General features: G+C 43.6%; 1 protein-coding gene across 1 annotated transcript; it reads right to left on the reverse strand.

The window, feature by feature from the left end:
- Positions 1-796: 796 nt before the first annotated feature.
- mmp15a (matrix metallopeptidase 15a) lies at positions 797-14,786 on the reverse strand. The gene is made up of 10 exons (XM_036978241.1): positions 13,874-14,786; positions 9,505-9,653; positions 9,106-9,228; positions 6,588-6,895; positions 6,230-6,391; positions 5,112-5,503; positions 4,640-4,778; positions 3,654-3,804; positions 3,299-3,414; positions 797-2,747 (listed from the first exon to the last, which is right to left on the reverse strand). The coding sequence occupies exons 1-10, from the start codon at positions 13,991-13,993 to the stop codon at positions 2,275-2,277; spliced, it is 2,133 nt and encodes a 710-aa protein (XP_036834136.1). The 5' UTR covers positions 13,994-14,786; the 3' UTR covers positions 797-2,274.
- Between the last annotated feature and the right edge of the window lie 2,646 nt (positions 14,787-17,432).

A 17,432-nucleotide genomic window follows, 5' to 3' on the forward strand; every position in this document is an offset into this window, starting at 1 on the left:
TCAACTACTCAACTAATCATCAAGCCCTTGGTTAGTGGAATCAGGTGTGCATGTGTGGCGTTAGATTACAAATGTGGAGAAGGAGAAGTTGGAGAAGATGAGAAACACTGCTCTATGGCTCGGTCTCTAGTGGAGTTCTATAGGGCTGAGTAGCCAAAAGGCAGGCGATCCCATAAAGAGATAAGGAGGGATAAGCCAGGAGGAAGAATGAACGTGGTGGTGCCATACCGTCCTCGATTCTGATTGGACAACACGCAGTGGCGACAGGTAAGTGTTAGCCAGTCCCATTAGAGGAAATAAGCACGCCAGAAAGGGACTGCTTAGAGACAGGGTAGGAGGACAGCATGGAGAAAACGATAGAGAGAAAGTAAGAAAGATGGGTAGTCTGTAGAATCCAGAAAGAGAAAGGTGGCGGCAATAGTTGGTTGATTGAAGCTAATCCTGATTCACCGTGGCGCAAGTCGTCAGTGAGGTGCTCTGATACGCACACTTTAAACCATTTCAGGCTATTCCATTTTAAAATCAGGCTGTGTTTAAAGTAACTTGACGTCAGAGGTTGTATCTATAGTATGTCACGGTAGCGTAGAGAAGTCATTCAGAGCTAAATAATACTGTCCTGTCAGTTTTCCATGCAATACTCATTGATAATAGTAGATACAAAGACTCCCTCTTTTGGTCATGCTTAGAAATACAGACATGAACTGCTGTTGGAATACAGTGGAAAATACAATGAAAGAGAATGAGAAACTGTTCATACTCATAATAGCATGCTCACCCCAAATTGCACGCAAAGACTTGTTTGCCATGATTCATGTTTTATTTTGAAATCCTTATACATTTCATACATTTACATGTCCTGCATGCATCATTTAACTCTGCTAATGTACAGAGAGCACAACACAAAATGTTGTGCGAATTTTCAAACGTTTTTTAAAAAATATGTTTTTAAAAGTATTGGTTCCTCTCCAACAACCGACTAATACAAAACACAAACAATAAATGACAAAACACGGGTGATTCACAACCGACCCCAAACCTGAAGCATATACAACCATTTTTTGTTTACTTGTGCATAGTGGCTTTGCTGAGGAAAAACCTCTAGGACTAATGGTCTTCATCTGTCTATTGCGCAAAAAAATAATTGCACTCTGGGTGTAGTATAAAAAGTGTTTGGCCTTTGAATGAGGGAGGTTGGCACACAAAGAGTTGGCAACGAAGGAAGAAGTCCCACAGAGGGGCATTTTAATAAAATAAAATAAAAAAATGGCAACAAAGAGTTGTAAGACATAATTTATGGTTAAGTTCAACGTGAATACTCCAACAGTCCTCATCACAAAGCCCTGTGACACCATCATCACAGATTAGAACTAAAGCCTCTCCTAGGTATAGAGCAGATTCTCAGATCCAAACAGCGACTGCAGATGGAGAATGTCTACAGTGAAACATAGCGGCAGGGGAGGGGGAGTCTCACAGGAAGACATCACCAGCCAAACCGCTCAGTAAAAGAAGTTTTGAAAAATAGGAGTGGGCCTCGCTAATCTAGGTCAGGAGGCACAATGCCAATGTAGCTCCGCTCAGCCCCTCCCCTTGCCCCCCCCCCCTCCAAAGAGAAAATAACTCTAACTCAGGAAAAGGAAATGCTGGCAGGCATCCTAACCCTTCCCCCGGCTCTGCAGCCAAAATGACTAAATCAGCAACATCTGGGTAATGTCAACCAGACTCCGTTCTAGCAGACTTTCAGCCTTCCTAAATATGTGTACAATGAGATATACCACTTTTTGAACCCCTGTATTTAATTTCACCCCAAGGGGGTCTGAATATCAATATCTAAATCCGCCCTTTTATGGATAAAGTCCGGGCTGTTGTAGACTAGAGGAAAGACACAGTGGGAGGTGGTGGTCTTTTGTCTTTTCAGCACACACAACAGTTAGACATTCCTTTGCTGGTTGTAGACAGGCACCACCACTCTGTTTTATAAGGACATTTGTGGATATCCTTGGCTTGAACACATAAAACTACAACAGGGTACAAACTAACTAACAACAACAAAAAATCAAAACACTGGGTGTTAAAAGTGCAAATTGCCTGTTATAAACTGGTAAAGGAGGAACGATAGGGAGATTATGTGCTTGCGTTTGTATGCAATGTTTGTGTGTGTACTGTATGTGCCTGTGTATGGTGCGTGTGTGTGTGTGTGTGTGTGTGTGTGTGTGTGTGTGTGTGTGTGTGTGTGTGTGTGTGTGTGTGTGTGTGTGAATCCATTTCTGGAGCACATCAAACCCACTCTTGCAGGGATCGTTTGCAATGGACCAAAAGTCTGGGCGCCTCTTTCTTCTGCAGGGTGTTGATAATAGCATAGACCAATAGTAGGATGCACAGCACCAGGACCAGGGGCACGGTCACCATGATCAGGGTCATAACCTTGGCCTCGTTCTCAGCCATCCTCACCACCACATCCACCTCTTTGTCCTCTGCATCAGGTTCATAATCCACATCGTTGGTGTAATCCGTATCTGTGTCACGGTCCACATCATCCGGGTCGGAGCCAATTGGTGGTTGAGGTTTTGGTTGGTCGACTGTGGGCCACTTGCCGCCCGTTACTGTGTCATCTGTATCGGGGTCCACATCCGGTGCTCCCTCACAGCCCATAAAGTCTTTCAGGATGGATCTAGGATAGCCTGGGTCATCTTTCATTTTCTGGTTATCAAACCGCCAGTACTTGGAGCCCTTGTAGAAGTAGGTGTAAGCTGGTTCGGTATGGGGAAGACAAAAATACGGTTGAGGCAACTGTTGAAATGCACTGTGGGAATTTATTGTGAGCATGCTATTTTTTTTCTCTCAAATTATAATAAAAAAAAAAAAGGCTGAGCCATTGTTAATCTTTTTGGGGTTTTGCGTCTTCTGATCCAACTGTTTATTCATCATGACACAAGTTCGTCACACTTCACAGGATAGTGTCATTGCCGAGCCGTGCTAGTAATATTTACAGTACGGTGAAGCTTCAATTGGACTAGAGGCTGTTTTTAATTCCCCTTCACAAGTACCTTTCCATTTTGATGAAAAAAAGAAAAGAAAAAAATGACTTATCAGGAAGACATTTGGGCCGTCAGATTAGGTTTTTTTTTCACTACAGGAAACCACTTTGAATACTTTTGCCAGGCACTCGATTTCTGGGTGAAGCATGGACGACCTCTCCAAACCTAAAATCTCATGCGTCCCAACCCTTTCCCCTCTCAGCTCAGAATCTATAGCCTCCCTCCATTTTTACAGACAGTTTCCCTTATAGTGACTCACTCACCGCCATCGTCGCTGAGGAAGGCTCCTTTAGGAGAGGATGGGACCTTGCCCCACCTGGAGACAGGTTTAGGGTAGTCTTTGTCACCGGTGCGGGACTCTTCATCAAAACGCCAGTATCTGCAGGAAAGGACGGTGACAAGACAGATGATTTAACACATAGCAGTTAAATGGGCTGATGATTACTACCGCAAGCAACTTATGTCTTTCTGTCTCTCAAAAGTCAGGGCTGAAACGGCTTTCCCTTGACTAAAGGAATGTCATTTCACTTTTATATTTATCATTCCACACTACATCAGTCAGTTAGTGGAGATTGAGTATGGTAGAGTAAGGCAAGGCATTCGGGGGCATGTGGTCACCTGTCTCCTCTGAAGAAGTATGTGTAGCCGGTGGGCTCCCACCAGATAGCTGTGTCGATCCTGTCTGAGGGGATGCCCTGACCATACTCTACCAGGGGCTGGGGGTAACCAGGCACCACGTCAGCCTCCCTGAACACCCAGTACTTGTCCCCTACAGAGTGAGAGGAGGAGAGGGTAGAGGACAGATGAGAGGGTAGAGGACAGAGGACAGAGGAGAGGGTAGAGGACAGAGGAGAGGGCAGAGGACAGAGGAGAGGGCAGAGGACAGAGGAGAGGGTAGAGAACAGAGGAGAGGACAGAGGACAGAGGAGAGGGTAGAGGGCAGAGGACAGAGGAGAGGGTAGAGAACAGAGGAGAGGACAGAGGACAGAGGAGAGGGTAGAGGGCAGAGGACAGAGGAGAGGGTAGAGAACAGAGGAGAGGGTAGAGGACCATCAAGAAGAGGAAGATGTGAGAAGAGAGGAAAGAGAAGTTAAGCACAGGTTCCATTTGCAACATTTGCTGCCAGTGATTTGTTACATTCTCAGATTCAACAAAGTTTACTATAACAGAGCCCAACATTTTTTTTTAGCACTCTTAAAAACACTGAAGCACATTCAACCGCTGTAAACACACTACTGATGCAACTCGTGGTTGTCCTTTGTGCGAGAACACACAGAAAGTTAAAAGAGTCCGAACACATGAAGAAATGGTGCAGCCCGTACCCCTGCTCTACTCTATCCCCTCCAAGTCTTATTCTCTGCTCAGACTGAAACCTAGGAAATCAGCATCTGGAGCAGCGACTGATGCAATCCATCCAGGCCTGCCAGCTGCTTTCCACTGCTGCTAGCTGCACCCCATGAGTCTCTTCCCGACTGTAGTTTTAAACATGAGGAATGCAGTGGAGAAGGATGATATCTCGGTCCCTGTGTTTCTAGAGTGAACACGCCCCCAAGTAGATTTCAACAATTTTACAAAAAAAAAGACATTTCAAGGAAAATACAGACCTTTGAAAAAGACAAATTTCCCGTCGTGCCGTTCATAGCCAGAGTCTATATCATCAGGTAGTCCAACCCAGAAGACAGAAATGGGCATTGGGTAGTTGTCCAGAACATGGTTCCTTCTAACTCTCCAGAACCAGCGACCCTGGAAAGGACAGAAGACACCATCAGAACAAATGGACTAACTTCATTGCACACATTGTATATAGACTCCCCCTTTGTTTTCTACTGTGTTATTGACTTGTTAATTGTTTACTCCATGTGTAACTCTGTGTTGTCTGCTCATACTGCTATGCTTTATCTTGGCCAGGTCGCAGTTGCAAATGAGAACTTGTTCTCAACTAGCCTACCTGGTTAAATAAAGGTGAAATAAAAAAATAAAAAAAAATCCTCTTTTGGGAGATTAGTATGAAGTATGAATTAGTACAGCTAAACAAACTAAAAACCGCTGTATTCTTAGAATAGCTCTGCTTCTCACCTTGAAGACGAACATCTCCCCTCGCAGCATGGTGACCGTATCAAAGTCCCCGTCACAGATGTCCAGGGCGGTGTGGTCTGGCTGCACAGGGCGACGAGGCTCATCTCTCCTGATGTAGGGGGTCACCGGCACAGGGTCGGGCCAGGGGATGGTGGGTTCTGGGTCAGGTATTGGAGGGAGGTGAGGTGCGTCGGTGGGATCTGGTTCAGGTTCTGGTTGGTCTGGGGTGTCAGGGTCATAGGTGGGGCTGGGGGGGTCTGTCTGGAGAGAACTATAAGGGGGGGTGGTGGGGTTTAGATCTGGAGGAGTAGTGGTGGTGGGGTCTTGGTGAGGGGCGGTGTCATCACTGGTGGTGGTGGGGGGGTCCTGAGTGGGAGCATCGTCTGGAGGCCCTGCACAATCCAAGATGATGACGTTATAAATTCCACTAGTTTGAATTAACTCATCTAACACATATCCCTGCTTGCGCCCCCCTCTCTGTTGCTTATTAGCGTGCGTGCACACACACACACACACACACACACACACACACACACACACAGAGAGAGAGAGTCTAATTTTCCACTCCGTGCTGTGGCAGGAAGCCCATGGAGCTTTCTGGAAGGAAGCCCTTCTGGTTGCACAGTGACAGAGAGAGGAAAAACAGACATACAGTACTTACACAAGACGTACAACCTTTAAAGGGATACTTCAGGACTGTATCTACTTCCCTAGAGTCAGATGAACTCGGGGGTTAGCATTTTTGTGTCTCTGCGTGCTGTTTGAAGGAAGTTGCTAACTAGCGCAACTGCTAACAACAGTTCATCTGACTCTGAGGAGGAAGATAAAGGGCCTCGTTGCCAAAACCCCAAAGTATCTGTTGAACTATGAGTGTGAACTACGACAAGGATCCCTAAATACTATCTTCAGTGTGTCTGCAGTGCACATACAAACATTCACCAGTTCCACGACACACAAAGGCACAATGACTTCTATTCAGTCATGGACAGAGTAGGATCATTGCAAAAGCATGTATGGCATGCTGTGAGGGAGAATCTCAATTGAAGGGGGTCTATTGTGTATGTGTGTGTGTGTGTGTGTGCACGTGCACTGTAGGGGCCTGAGGAAGGGCTCCTCACCATATATCTTCTGTATTCCACTCCTGTCATCGTCCGGGAGTGAGAAGGTCTTTGTGTCCATGTATTGGTAGAGGGGAGCCATGATGGCACTGGGGTTGTCAGAGTGCTCCAGGCCCAGAGCATGGCCCAGCTCATGCACCGCAACCAGGAACAGGTCAATACCTGGGAGCAGAGGAGGGAGGAATGGAGAGCGGGGGAGAGAAAGATGGGAAGAGGAGAACGAAAATGAATGTCAAAAGATATCAATAAGGGATTCATTTAGAAACAAATGACATGGAAATAGTAACGGTCATTTGTCTGTGTGTAATGACTGACTGAGGAGCCAATGGGGGCAAAGGGGACAACGTGTCTATCTAACCTGATGGATTATGGTTGTCAAGGGTCCACGGTTCGTCTGCGTCAAAGTGTGTGTCTCCGCCCATCCCGGGCCCTGGGTAGTAGGCATGAGCCAGGGATCCCCCTTCGCCGTCGAACAGAGACATGTCTCCATGGAAACCAGAGGCAAACAACAGCATGATATCTAGCGCGTCCTGGCTGCTGTTGGTGACGTCTTGGAAGGCGATTTCTTCGAAGCTCAGTGGTGTCACATGCTCCCACACCAAAAAGGCCTTGCGGATGGCTTCTCGTGTCCGCTCCTCACCGACGTTTGGGGTAGTATTCATAATGCTGGGAGAGGGGGTTGAGGAAAGGACAAGATATTCTTAGTACTTAGACATACAACACTGAAAAAATATAGAAGTGCAACATGTAAAATGTTGGCCCCATGTTTCATGAGATGAAAAAAAGGTCCCAGACATTTCCCATACGCACAAGAAGCTTATTTCTCTCTCGATTACATCCCTGTTAGTGAGTATTTCTCCTTTGCCAAGATAATCCATCCACCTGACAGGTGTGGCATATCAAGAAGCTGATTAAAAGGCATGATCATTACACAGGTGCACCTTGTGCGGGGGACAATAAAAGGCCACTCTAAAAATGTGCAGTTTTGTCACACAACACAATGCCACAGATGTCACACGTTTTGAGGGAGTGTGCAATTGGCATGCTGACTGCAAGAATGTCCACCAGAGCTGATGGCAGAGAAATTATTGTTAATTTCTCTCAGATATGCTGCCTCCAATGTAGTTTTAGATCATTTGGCAGTACGTCCAACCGGCCTCACAACCGCAGACCACCTGTATGGCGTTGTGTGGGCGAGCGGTTTGCTGATGTCAAGGTTGTGAACAGAGTGCCCCATCGTGGTGGTGGGGTTATGGTATGGGAAGACATAAGCTCTCCTGACCCCTCCTGTCTCAGCCTCCAGTATTTATGCTGCAGTAGTTTATGTGTCGGGGGGCTAGGGTCAGTTTGTTATATCTGGAGTACTTCTCCTGTCCTATTCGGTGTCCTGTGTGAATCTAAGTGTGCGTTCTCTAATTCTCTCCTTCTCTCTTTCTCTCTCTCGGAGGACCTGAGCCCTAGGACCATGCCCCAGGACTACCTGACATGATGACTCCTTGCTGTCCCCAGTCCACCTGGCCGTGCTGCTGCTCCAGTTTCAACTGTTCTGCCTTATTATTATTCGACCATGCTGGTCATTTATGAACATTTGAACATCTTGGCCATGTTCTGTTATAATCTCCACCCGGCACAGCCAGAAGAGGACTGGCCATCCCACATATGCTCTCTCTAATTCTCTCCTTCTTTCTCCCTCTCTGAGGACCTGAGCCCTAGGACCATGCCCCAGGAATACCTGACATGATGACTCCTTGCTGTCCCCAGTCCACCTGACTGTGCTGCTGCTCCAGTTTCAACTGCTCTGCCTTATTATTATTCGACCATGCTGGTCATTTATGAACATTTGAACATCTTGACCATGTTCTGTTATAATCTCCACCCGGCACAGCCAGAAGAGGACTGGCCACCCCACATAGCCTGGTTCCTCTCTAGGTTTCTTCCTAGGTTTTGGCCTTTCTAGGGAGTTTTTCCTAGCCACCGTGCTTCTACACCTGCATTGCTTGCTGTTTGGGGTTTTAGGCTGGGTTTCTGTACAGCACTTTGAGATATCAGCTGATGTACGAAGGGCTATATAAATACATTTGATTTGATTTGATAAGCTACGGACAACGAACACAATTGCATTTTATTGATGGCAATTTGAATGCACAGAGACACCGTGATGAGATCGTGAGGCCCATTGTCGTGCCATTCATACTCCGCCATTACCTCATGTTTCAGCACGATAATGCACGGCCCCATGTCGCAAGGATCTGTACACAATTCCTGGATGCTGAAAATGTCCCAGTTCTTCAACGGCCTGTGTACTCACCAGACATGTCACCCATTGAGCATGTTTGTGATGCTCTAGACTGATGTGTACGACAGCGCGTTCCAGTTCCCGCCAATATCCAGCAACTTCGCACAGAGGAGTGGGACAACATTCCACAGGCCACAATCAACGGCCTGATCAACTCTATGCGAAGGAGATGTCGCACTCTATGAGGCAAATGGTGGTCACACCAGATATGGACTTGTTTTCTGATCCACTCCCCTACCTTATATTAAGTATCTGTGACGAACAGATACATATCTGTATTCCCAGTCATGTGAAATCCATAGATTAGGGCCGAATGAATTTCTTTCAATTGACTGATGTCCTTATATGAACTGTAACTCAGTCAAATCTATGAAATTGTTGCATGTTGAGTTTATTTTTCTGTTGAGTATATATAGAGAGGGTCATTATAAATGATGTATGTGTTGTCAGTGGTTTATACACATATGGGAATGCAGGTCTCTTTGAGACATTGTTAATACTGACGCTTCGCACGGCCGTCTGTGAGATTCCCAAAATGGATTTCTGAGAATCCCCCAGCATACATTGACCTAGCACACACCTGTAGGTCAGATGGTTCTTGTCCCACTTCTGGTCAGTGAGAGTGTATCGTTTCCGCCTCATACCGTTCTCAGTCTGCCCAAAAGATTTGTCTGGGACTCCACAGCGAGGCCTTCTCATGGCCCTAAAGGGAAGAGAGCAAAACAAAATTGAAAAGAGCCCTGATAACCACAGATAGGATTAGATACATTGACGTTAATTGAAGGCTAGAGAGTGGTTCCATACTCCTAGACCAGGAGGTGCAACTTTTATCTGGCTCAGAAATGCTCTATAAATGTAATCATGACCCTAGATTATCTTGGCATCATTATCAATTTAGTCTATCAGGCTGTACAGTCAACCTGGAGTGCTTCAGACACTAGGAGAAGAGTATAATTTCGGCTGTCAGTGCCATCCATACGTCAGTGTGGCATCGTCCATCTCTCCAGTGACCTCCAGGCCATAGAAGCGCTGCATGTCGCTGACAGCATTTGACAGGATCTGAGAGGACTGCATGGTGGACATCTGTCTGCTGGCCTGGGACAGGTAGCCAAAACTCCGCAACCATGACTACAATTACACAACAGGGATAGAGAGACGGACAGATGGAGAGAGATTGAGCGAGTGTGTGTGTGTGTGTGTGTGTGTGTGTGTGTGTGTGTGTGTGTGTGTGTGTGTGTGTGACAGAGAAAGAGCCAGAGAAAGAGCCAGACAGAGATAGAGAAAGCGAAAAAGAGAATGAGAGAGAAACAACAAATGGAGAGAAAGGGAGGTTAAAAAAAAGAGAAGAATAGAGACCCGAGAGGCCAGAGAAACAGATGGTTTCTATGGCATTCCTCCTTCGAGTCCTTATTGGCAGCTTAGAGATCTACTGATCCGATCCTGTGGTTAATAGGACCGACAGAGCAGAAGTCACGGGGTCCAACAGTAAAAGCTTTGGAATGTAAGCTGTTAAAGGGACTGTTCACCCAAATGACAAAAAGACACATTGGTTTCCTCACCCTGTAAGAAGTCTATGGACAAAGGTATGATAGAAATCCATGCCTTGATTTACTTTCCCTGGCACTGTTTCCACATGCTAATGTTTTAGCATTTGTGGTACAAATCCCTTTCAAGTATTGGGACCGATATTAGCATTGTTCGTGCATCATGTTCAAAACAGCTATGTGACTTTGTTGAAGTTACAGTCAATTTGAGATATTTTCGGATGATTTGGACATGATGCGCGAAAAATTATAATGTCAGTCCCATGACTTGAATGGGAGCTGTGCCACAAATGTGGAAACAGTACCAGAGAAACCAAACCATGGATTGCTGTCAAACCTTGTCCATAGACTGTTTACAGGGTAAGGAAACCAATGTGTAATTTTGTAATTTGGCTGAAGTCTCTCTTTAACACAAAACAAATAACTTACAGTATATACAGGAAATGTAAAAAAATAAAATAAAAAAAATAGATTAAACTCTCCATATTCAACTGTACTATATATATATATATATAGTACAGTTGAATATGGACAGTTTAATCTATTTTTTTAATTTTAATTTTTTATATATATATATATATATATCAAATCAACTCAAATGTTATTTGCTGAAAACAACAGGTATACAACAGAATACAACCTTACCATGAAATGCTTACTTACAAGCCCTTAACCAATATTGCAGTTCAAGAAAGAGTTAAGAAAATATTTACCAAGTAAACTAAAGTAGAAAAGAATAAAAAGGAACACAATAAAATAACAATAAGGAGGCTTTATACAGGGTCAATGTCAATGTAGCCCGTACACAGCCTGGAGGTGTGTTTTGGTTCATTGTCCTGTTGAAAAACAAATGATAGTCCAACTAAGTGCAAACCAGACAGGATGGCGTATCACTGCAGAATGCTGTGGTAGCCATGTTGGTTAAGTGTTCTAAATAAATCCCAGACAGTGTCACCAGCAAGGCACCCCCCACACCATCACACCTCCATCTCCGTGCTTCACGGTGGGAACCACACATGTGGAGTTCATCTGTTCACCTACTCTGCATCTCACAAAGACACGGTGGTTGGAACCAAAACTCTCAAATTAGGACTCATCAGACCAAAGGACAGATTTCCACTGGTTTAATGTTGATCGCTCGTGTTTCTTGGCCCAAGCAAGTATCTTCTTCTTATTGGTGTCCTTTAGTAGTGGTTTCTTTGAAGCAATTCGACCATGAAGGCCTGAGTCACGCAGTCACCTCTGAACAGTTGATGTTGAGATGTTGTCTGTGTAGCATTTATTTGGCCTACAATCTGAGGTGCAGTTAATTGCAGATTTCAGAGGCTGGTAACTCTAATGAACTTATCCTCTTGCAGCAGCGGTAACTCTGGGTCTTCCTTTCCTGTGGCGGTCCTCATGAGAGCAGGTTTCATCATAGCGCTTGATGGTTTTTGCGACTGCACTTGAAGAAATTCAAGTTCTTGAAATGTTCCGGATTGACTGACCTTCATGTCTTAAAGTAATGATGGACTGTCGTTTCTCTTTGCCTATTTGTGCTGTTCTTGCCATAATATGGACTTGGTATTTTACAAAATAGGGCTATCATCTGTATATCAACCCTACCTTATCACAACACAACTGATTGGCTCAAACACATTAAGAATGAAATAAATTCCACAAATTAACTTTTAACAAGGCACACCTGTTAATTGAAATGCCTTCCAGGTGAAGCTGGTTGAGAGAATGCCAAGAGTGTGCAAAGCTGTCATCAAAGCAAAGGGTGGCTACTTTGAAGAATCTCAAATAGAAAATACATTTTGATTTGTTTAACACTTCTTTGGTTAATACATGATTCCATGTGTTACTTCATAGTTGTGATGTCTTCACTATTATTCTACAACGTAGAAAATAGTAAAAAATAAATAAAACCCTTAAATTAGTAGGTGTGTCCAAACTTTTGACTGGTACTGTATACACTACTGTTAAAAGGTTCTCTGTTGTCTATGTTCTTTTGCCCCTCTCAATGTTTTATTTTTAACGGCCAGTCTGAGATATGGCTTTTTCTTTGCCAGCATCCCGGAGTCGCCTCTTCAAATTGCCATCGATAAAATGTAATTGTGTTCATTAACCGTAGCTTATGCCTGCCCATACCATAACCCCACCACCACCATGGGTCACTCTATTCCCAACGTTGACATCAGCGAGCCACTCGCCCACACAACGCTATACACACTGCCATCTGCTCGGTACAATTAAAACCGGTATTCAACCGTGAAGAGCAAACTTCTCCGGTGGCCATCAAAGGTGAGCATTTGCCCACTGAAGTCGGTTACGACAACGAATTGCAGTCAGGTCAGGACCCTAGTGAGGACGATGAGCATGCAGATGAGCTTCCCTGAGGCAGTTTCTGACAGTTTATACAGAAATTCTTCGGTTGTGCAAACCCACAGTTTGATCAGCTGTCTGGGTGGCTGGTCTCAGACGATCCGCTGGTGAAGAAGCTGGATGTGGAGGTTCTGGGCTGGCGTCGTTACATGTGGTCTGAGGTTATGAGGCCTGTTGGACGTATTGCCAAATTCTCAAAAATTATGTTGGAGGTGGCTTATGGTACAGAAATGAACATTTAATTCTCTGGCAACAGCTCTGGTGGAAATTCTTGCAGTCAGCATATCAATTGCACGCTCACCCTCAAAACTTGAGACATCTGTGGCATTGTGATGTGTGACAAAACTGGACATTTTAGAGATGCCTTTTATTGTACCCAGCACAAGGTGCACCTGTGTATTGATCATGCTGTTTAATCGGCTTATAGATATGCCACACCTATTAGGTGGGTGGACTATCTTGGCAAATGAGAAATGCTCACTAACAGGGATGTAATCAAATTTGTGCACAACATTTGAGAGAAATAAGCTTCTTGTGTGTATGGACTTTTTCTGGGATCTTATATTTCAGCTCAACATTTTACATGTTGCCTTTTTTGTTTGTTCAGTATATATATCTTTATATATAATATACATACATACATACATACATACATATCTGGCATATTACACACATATATATATATACACACACACATACATACATATATATATATATATGTATGTATGTATGTATATAACTCATTCTGGTTCTAGCCAGAACCAGAAATGTATCTGGCTGTAAAATCTGGCATGCAAGATTAATATACCATTAATAATCCAATGGAAACAAAGAAAGTCACCCGACCAAGACATAGCACAGAGAGCTTGCCTTGCTAACTCCTTGAAAGGGGAATTTAAAAACGTAATGGGCCCACTGAGCACAGCTGGAAAGTTAATGCGTTCTCTGTAAACAGGCATGCATTGCACACACAAGCGAGTGAGCGAGCGGGAGAGTGAGAGAAATCAGCCACCATAAAGACAACTGATCAAAAGTGATAAATCTGGATGTCTTGCACAACATGCCTGTAGGAAAAACAGCACAGTAGGTAAGGAACACATTCTGTGATTTATAGGCATGTAAATTGAGTTTTAACCTACAGATCAAACTTTTCCCCAACACATAATTACTCCTAATATGCCTGCCATATGAAGTGAGAGAGTTAGGAAAAGGTCAAGGGTCATAAATCTGCGCACCAAATAGTTCCATTAATTTGCGCATGACCTGTTGACCAGCGATGACAAGACCATGAGAAGTCATTAGAAGATTAACAGATCAGTGAAGACCATGTAGATCATCACTATCTGACCACCAGGATAATATGGTCATGGTCATGCAATGCCGGACTGCCACAATTCCATAAAAAAAACATCCACACATTCATATAAAATACTGCACCTCTGCGTTGAAAGTGTCATCGTCCGCATTGGTCACAAGCCTGTTGCACAAGAGCAAGACGAGCGGAGCCATTATTTGTTTCCACAGCCCCAGAGAAGCGCGCCTCCAAAGGATTGCCATCTTTGTGCGCACTCGTTAGCCCGTGCGAGGGATTTTCAGAGTCGGTTGTCAATGCAAAGTTCTGTCAAGTGATGAGTGAACCGCTATGTGACTACATACACTTTTTTTTTGTTAAATTCAAAATACAGTTTTTCCTGTGTGTTTTAGAAGTTCTCTCCGCACTTCAACCCCTGGCCATTATTTAGGTCGCGGTGCGCTCAAATCAGATCGCTTGCAAACTATCCAAGTTTCCGAAACAGTTCGGCTTAATCTCACAGGAAGAAATACTTCATTTGCAATTTCCCCCAAAGATGTGATCACGGGTTATTCAAAGCCCGGAGTCAGTTTTTCTGTTAAATCCCATGTCCTAATGTCCCACACGGTCTAATGTTTAAACGGTAATTTCCTCTGGCATATTACAGATATCAGACTGCGTGCTCCTTCCACTCTACACATTCAGGGAGGGAGAAGAACAGGAACGAAAAAAAAGTATTTTAGTTGCAACAAGCTTTGTCTTCTTTGTGGTACGATTATGTATCCATCCAATGCACAATGCACTTTGCTGAAAAACTTCAATGTGGAGGATAACCTGTAGGCTAATAAAAATGAACAAAAATGCAATTGTCTTAAATGATTTCCCCCCAAGTAGCCAGAAGGCATCCGTTAGATTTCCTTATTTCCCCTCAACCACAGCATGCCTCTTGCAGGCTGTGTTGGACATTGATAGTCCAATAAACTCACTGCCTTCTGAGATCTGCTAGAAAACAAAAAGGGAGTAGTGACGTTCTGCTAGAAAGAAGGGGAGGATAGCGGTGTACATACTGTGGTGTGTCTATTGGACAAAGCAATTTTCCTCTGGAAAGTAACTCCCCTTGTCTGGCAACCCAAACTCCTTGATCCAGCCAAAAACGCTACGCCCACGGACGAGCGAACGGCAAGATTTTAAGGACAAGCGCTACTCGGGATCCTTGGGACGTCCACCCCCTAAATCCGAACCGTAGCCTAACCATAACCCTTCCCTAACCATAACCATGTTACATTTCAACTTCAATGGGATAGGGATGTCTCAAGTACTCCGGGTAGCACAGACCAAGAAGAATCTAGTGCGAGTCGTCAGGGTAGAACTCCCCTGCCTCTGGAGATGAATGATAGACCATCTGACACCTCAACAGAAAGGCTCCTATTGCCATCTGCTGATTACTAAGAATCAATAGAATTTCATAAAGTACAGTTACAGTCAACTGTCCAATATGATCAATTCCTATTCCATCATATACTTTAGAGACATTGAAAGAGTTGCTGTGCTTGATAACAGACAGATTTCAACCAGCAACTCATGTTCCTTGTTTAAACTTGTTAGTAACCCACAGCCACATTCTTGAATAACTGCAGGTCTGAATTATCGGAGACTTCTGTGGTAAAGACATGTTTATCAAATGTCAAAACCACACAATTTCTGCAGAGACTCATTTCATTGTCATAGAAACCAAAAAGAGTTATTACTTTGATTCACTTTTTTAAATCCACATTGTTGGATGTCAGCGGTTGGCCAGCCATGACACTTGTCGGTTTCCTGTCTTGGCTATGGTGATGAGGACAAGGAGGAAAAGGCCCAGGACACAGATGCCAGCCACAGGAGCCATCATAATCAGCAGATCTGGAACAAAGTCAAGACGACAGTTGACTCCTCTCGAAATACCACCACCCTGCCCCAGCCGCCCCTAGCCTCAACATGATCCCCGGACTATGTCACAATCATATTATCACATGTAAGTGGAGTGAGCGAGGGAAATATTTGATGAGCCCTAGCCAAAACAAAATTAAGTGTATTTTCTGCAATCTTCAGAAACCAGAAATCCTTACTAGGTTGGGGTCTGTCTGGTATATCAATCCTGATTAGTCCGTATGACAGTAGGCCTCGAGTTGGGTCTCCACGCACTGCCACCCTCTTGGTTATAGATTTGCACTCCTGTAGCAGTGGGAAGGATGGAGGGGTGTAGATTACCAGTATTGTATCTATAATAGTATACATCTTGGTATGCCATGCAAAACACTGTTAGATTACTTCATGGAGCAAAATATGGATTTTATTTAATAACGGCACATCAAGGTTATTATAGTTTCATTTCTATTAGGTCTTCTATTTGTATTTGAAATTCTGTTTAGTTTGTTAGTTTTCAGACCTGATTTGCTTGTTTTTATTTAGTTTTGGGTGATTATTTCGTTTCAGTTTTAGTTTTAGCTACAGGAAGAATGTGGGAGGCTAGTATCCATGTGTAATAGAATTTGTTGTGTTTTTTTTGGGGGGGGGGGGGGGGGGGGGGGGAGTAACAGGGTTGACTGCAACAGGGATGACCGTAACAGGGTTGAGGACTTCATCCTGCGTGTTGTGTGCCTCAGGGAGGGGCAATTGAATGCAAGCTTCAGATATTTGTTTAAAGTTAAAACATTTTTTGCCTATTTATGGGTAACAGGGTTGACGTGTTTTGCTCGACCCACTCAGTTTTCCACCACAAAACACAAGAAAATGTACAAAAAAAAGTAGAATCAGCTCACCTGCTTTTACACTATGATTTGACTATTAGATGTTCAATGTCTCTTTTGAAAAAAATATTTAAAAAGGAATAGTTTCACCATAAAACGAGAGTTGGGTAATTCTATGAAAATGACTTTTTGAACAGCCAACTTCAACTATTTTTTACAAAACTTAGTCAGATAATAGTTAACTCCTTAACATTATAAATCAACATAAATGACAGCTTAAAATATTTTAATATTTTTACTACATTATATTTATTTTAAATGCTTGTGCTGCCTTTTTGTCACTGGTGTTACCTATATTTTAGATGACAATTCAGGCTTTCTGGAATGCAATTTCAGTCTTTAATTTGCATATACAGTGCCTTGCGAAAGTATTCGGCCCCCTTGAACTTTGCGACCTTTTGCCACATTTCAGAATTCAAACAAAGATATAAAACTGTATTTTTTTGTGAAGAATCAACAACAAGTGGGACACAATCATGAAGTGGAACGACATTTATTGGATATTTCAAACTTTTTTAACAAATCAAAAACTGAAAAATTGGGCGTGCAAAATTATTCAGCCCCTTTACTTTCAGTGCAGCAAACTCTCTCCAGAAGTTCACTGAGGATCTCTTAATGATCCAATGTTGACCTAAATGACTAATGATGATAAATACAATCCACCTGTGTGTAATCAAGTCTCCGTATCAATGCACCTGCACTGTGATAGTCTCAGAGGTCCGTTAAAAGCGCAGAGAGCATCATGAAGAACAAGGAACACACCAGGCAGGTCCAAGATACTGTTGTGAAGAAGTTTAAAGCCGGATTTGGATACAAAAATATTTCCCAAGCTTTAAACATCCCAAGGAGCACTGTGCAAGCGATAATATTGAAATGGAAGGAGTATCAGACCACTGCAAATCTACCAAGACCTGGC

Source organism: Oncorhynchus mykiss, chromosome 1, assembly GCF_013265735.2.
Source record: "Oncorhynchus mykiss isolate Arlee chromosome 1, USDA_OmykA_1.1, whole genome shotgun sequence".
Classification (NCBI taxonomy): domain Eukaryota; kingdom Metazoa; phylum Chordata; class Actinopteri; order Salmoniformes; family Salmonidae; genus Oncorhynchus; species Oncorhynchus mykiss.

Bases quoted from the DNA above. Each gene is read 5' to 3' on its own strand.
- mmp15a (XM_036978241.1), bottom strand. From the start codon at position 13,993: ATGGCAATCCTTTGGAGGCGCGCTTCTCTGGGGCTGTGGAAACAAATA. The intron at 9,654-13,873 runs GTGCAGTATTTT...GTGTAATTGTAG, and splicing joins ATGACACTTTCAACGCAGAG to TCATGGTTGCGGAGTTTTGG. The intron at 3,805-4,639 runs GTCTGTATTTTC...CTCACTCTGTAG, and splicing joins GAAATTTGTCTTTTTCAAAG to GGGACAAGTACTGGGTGTTC.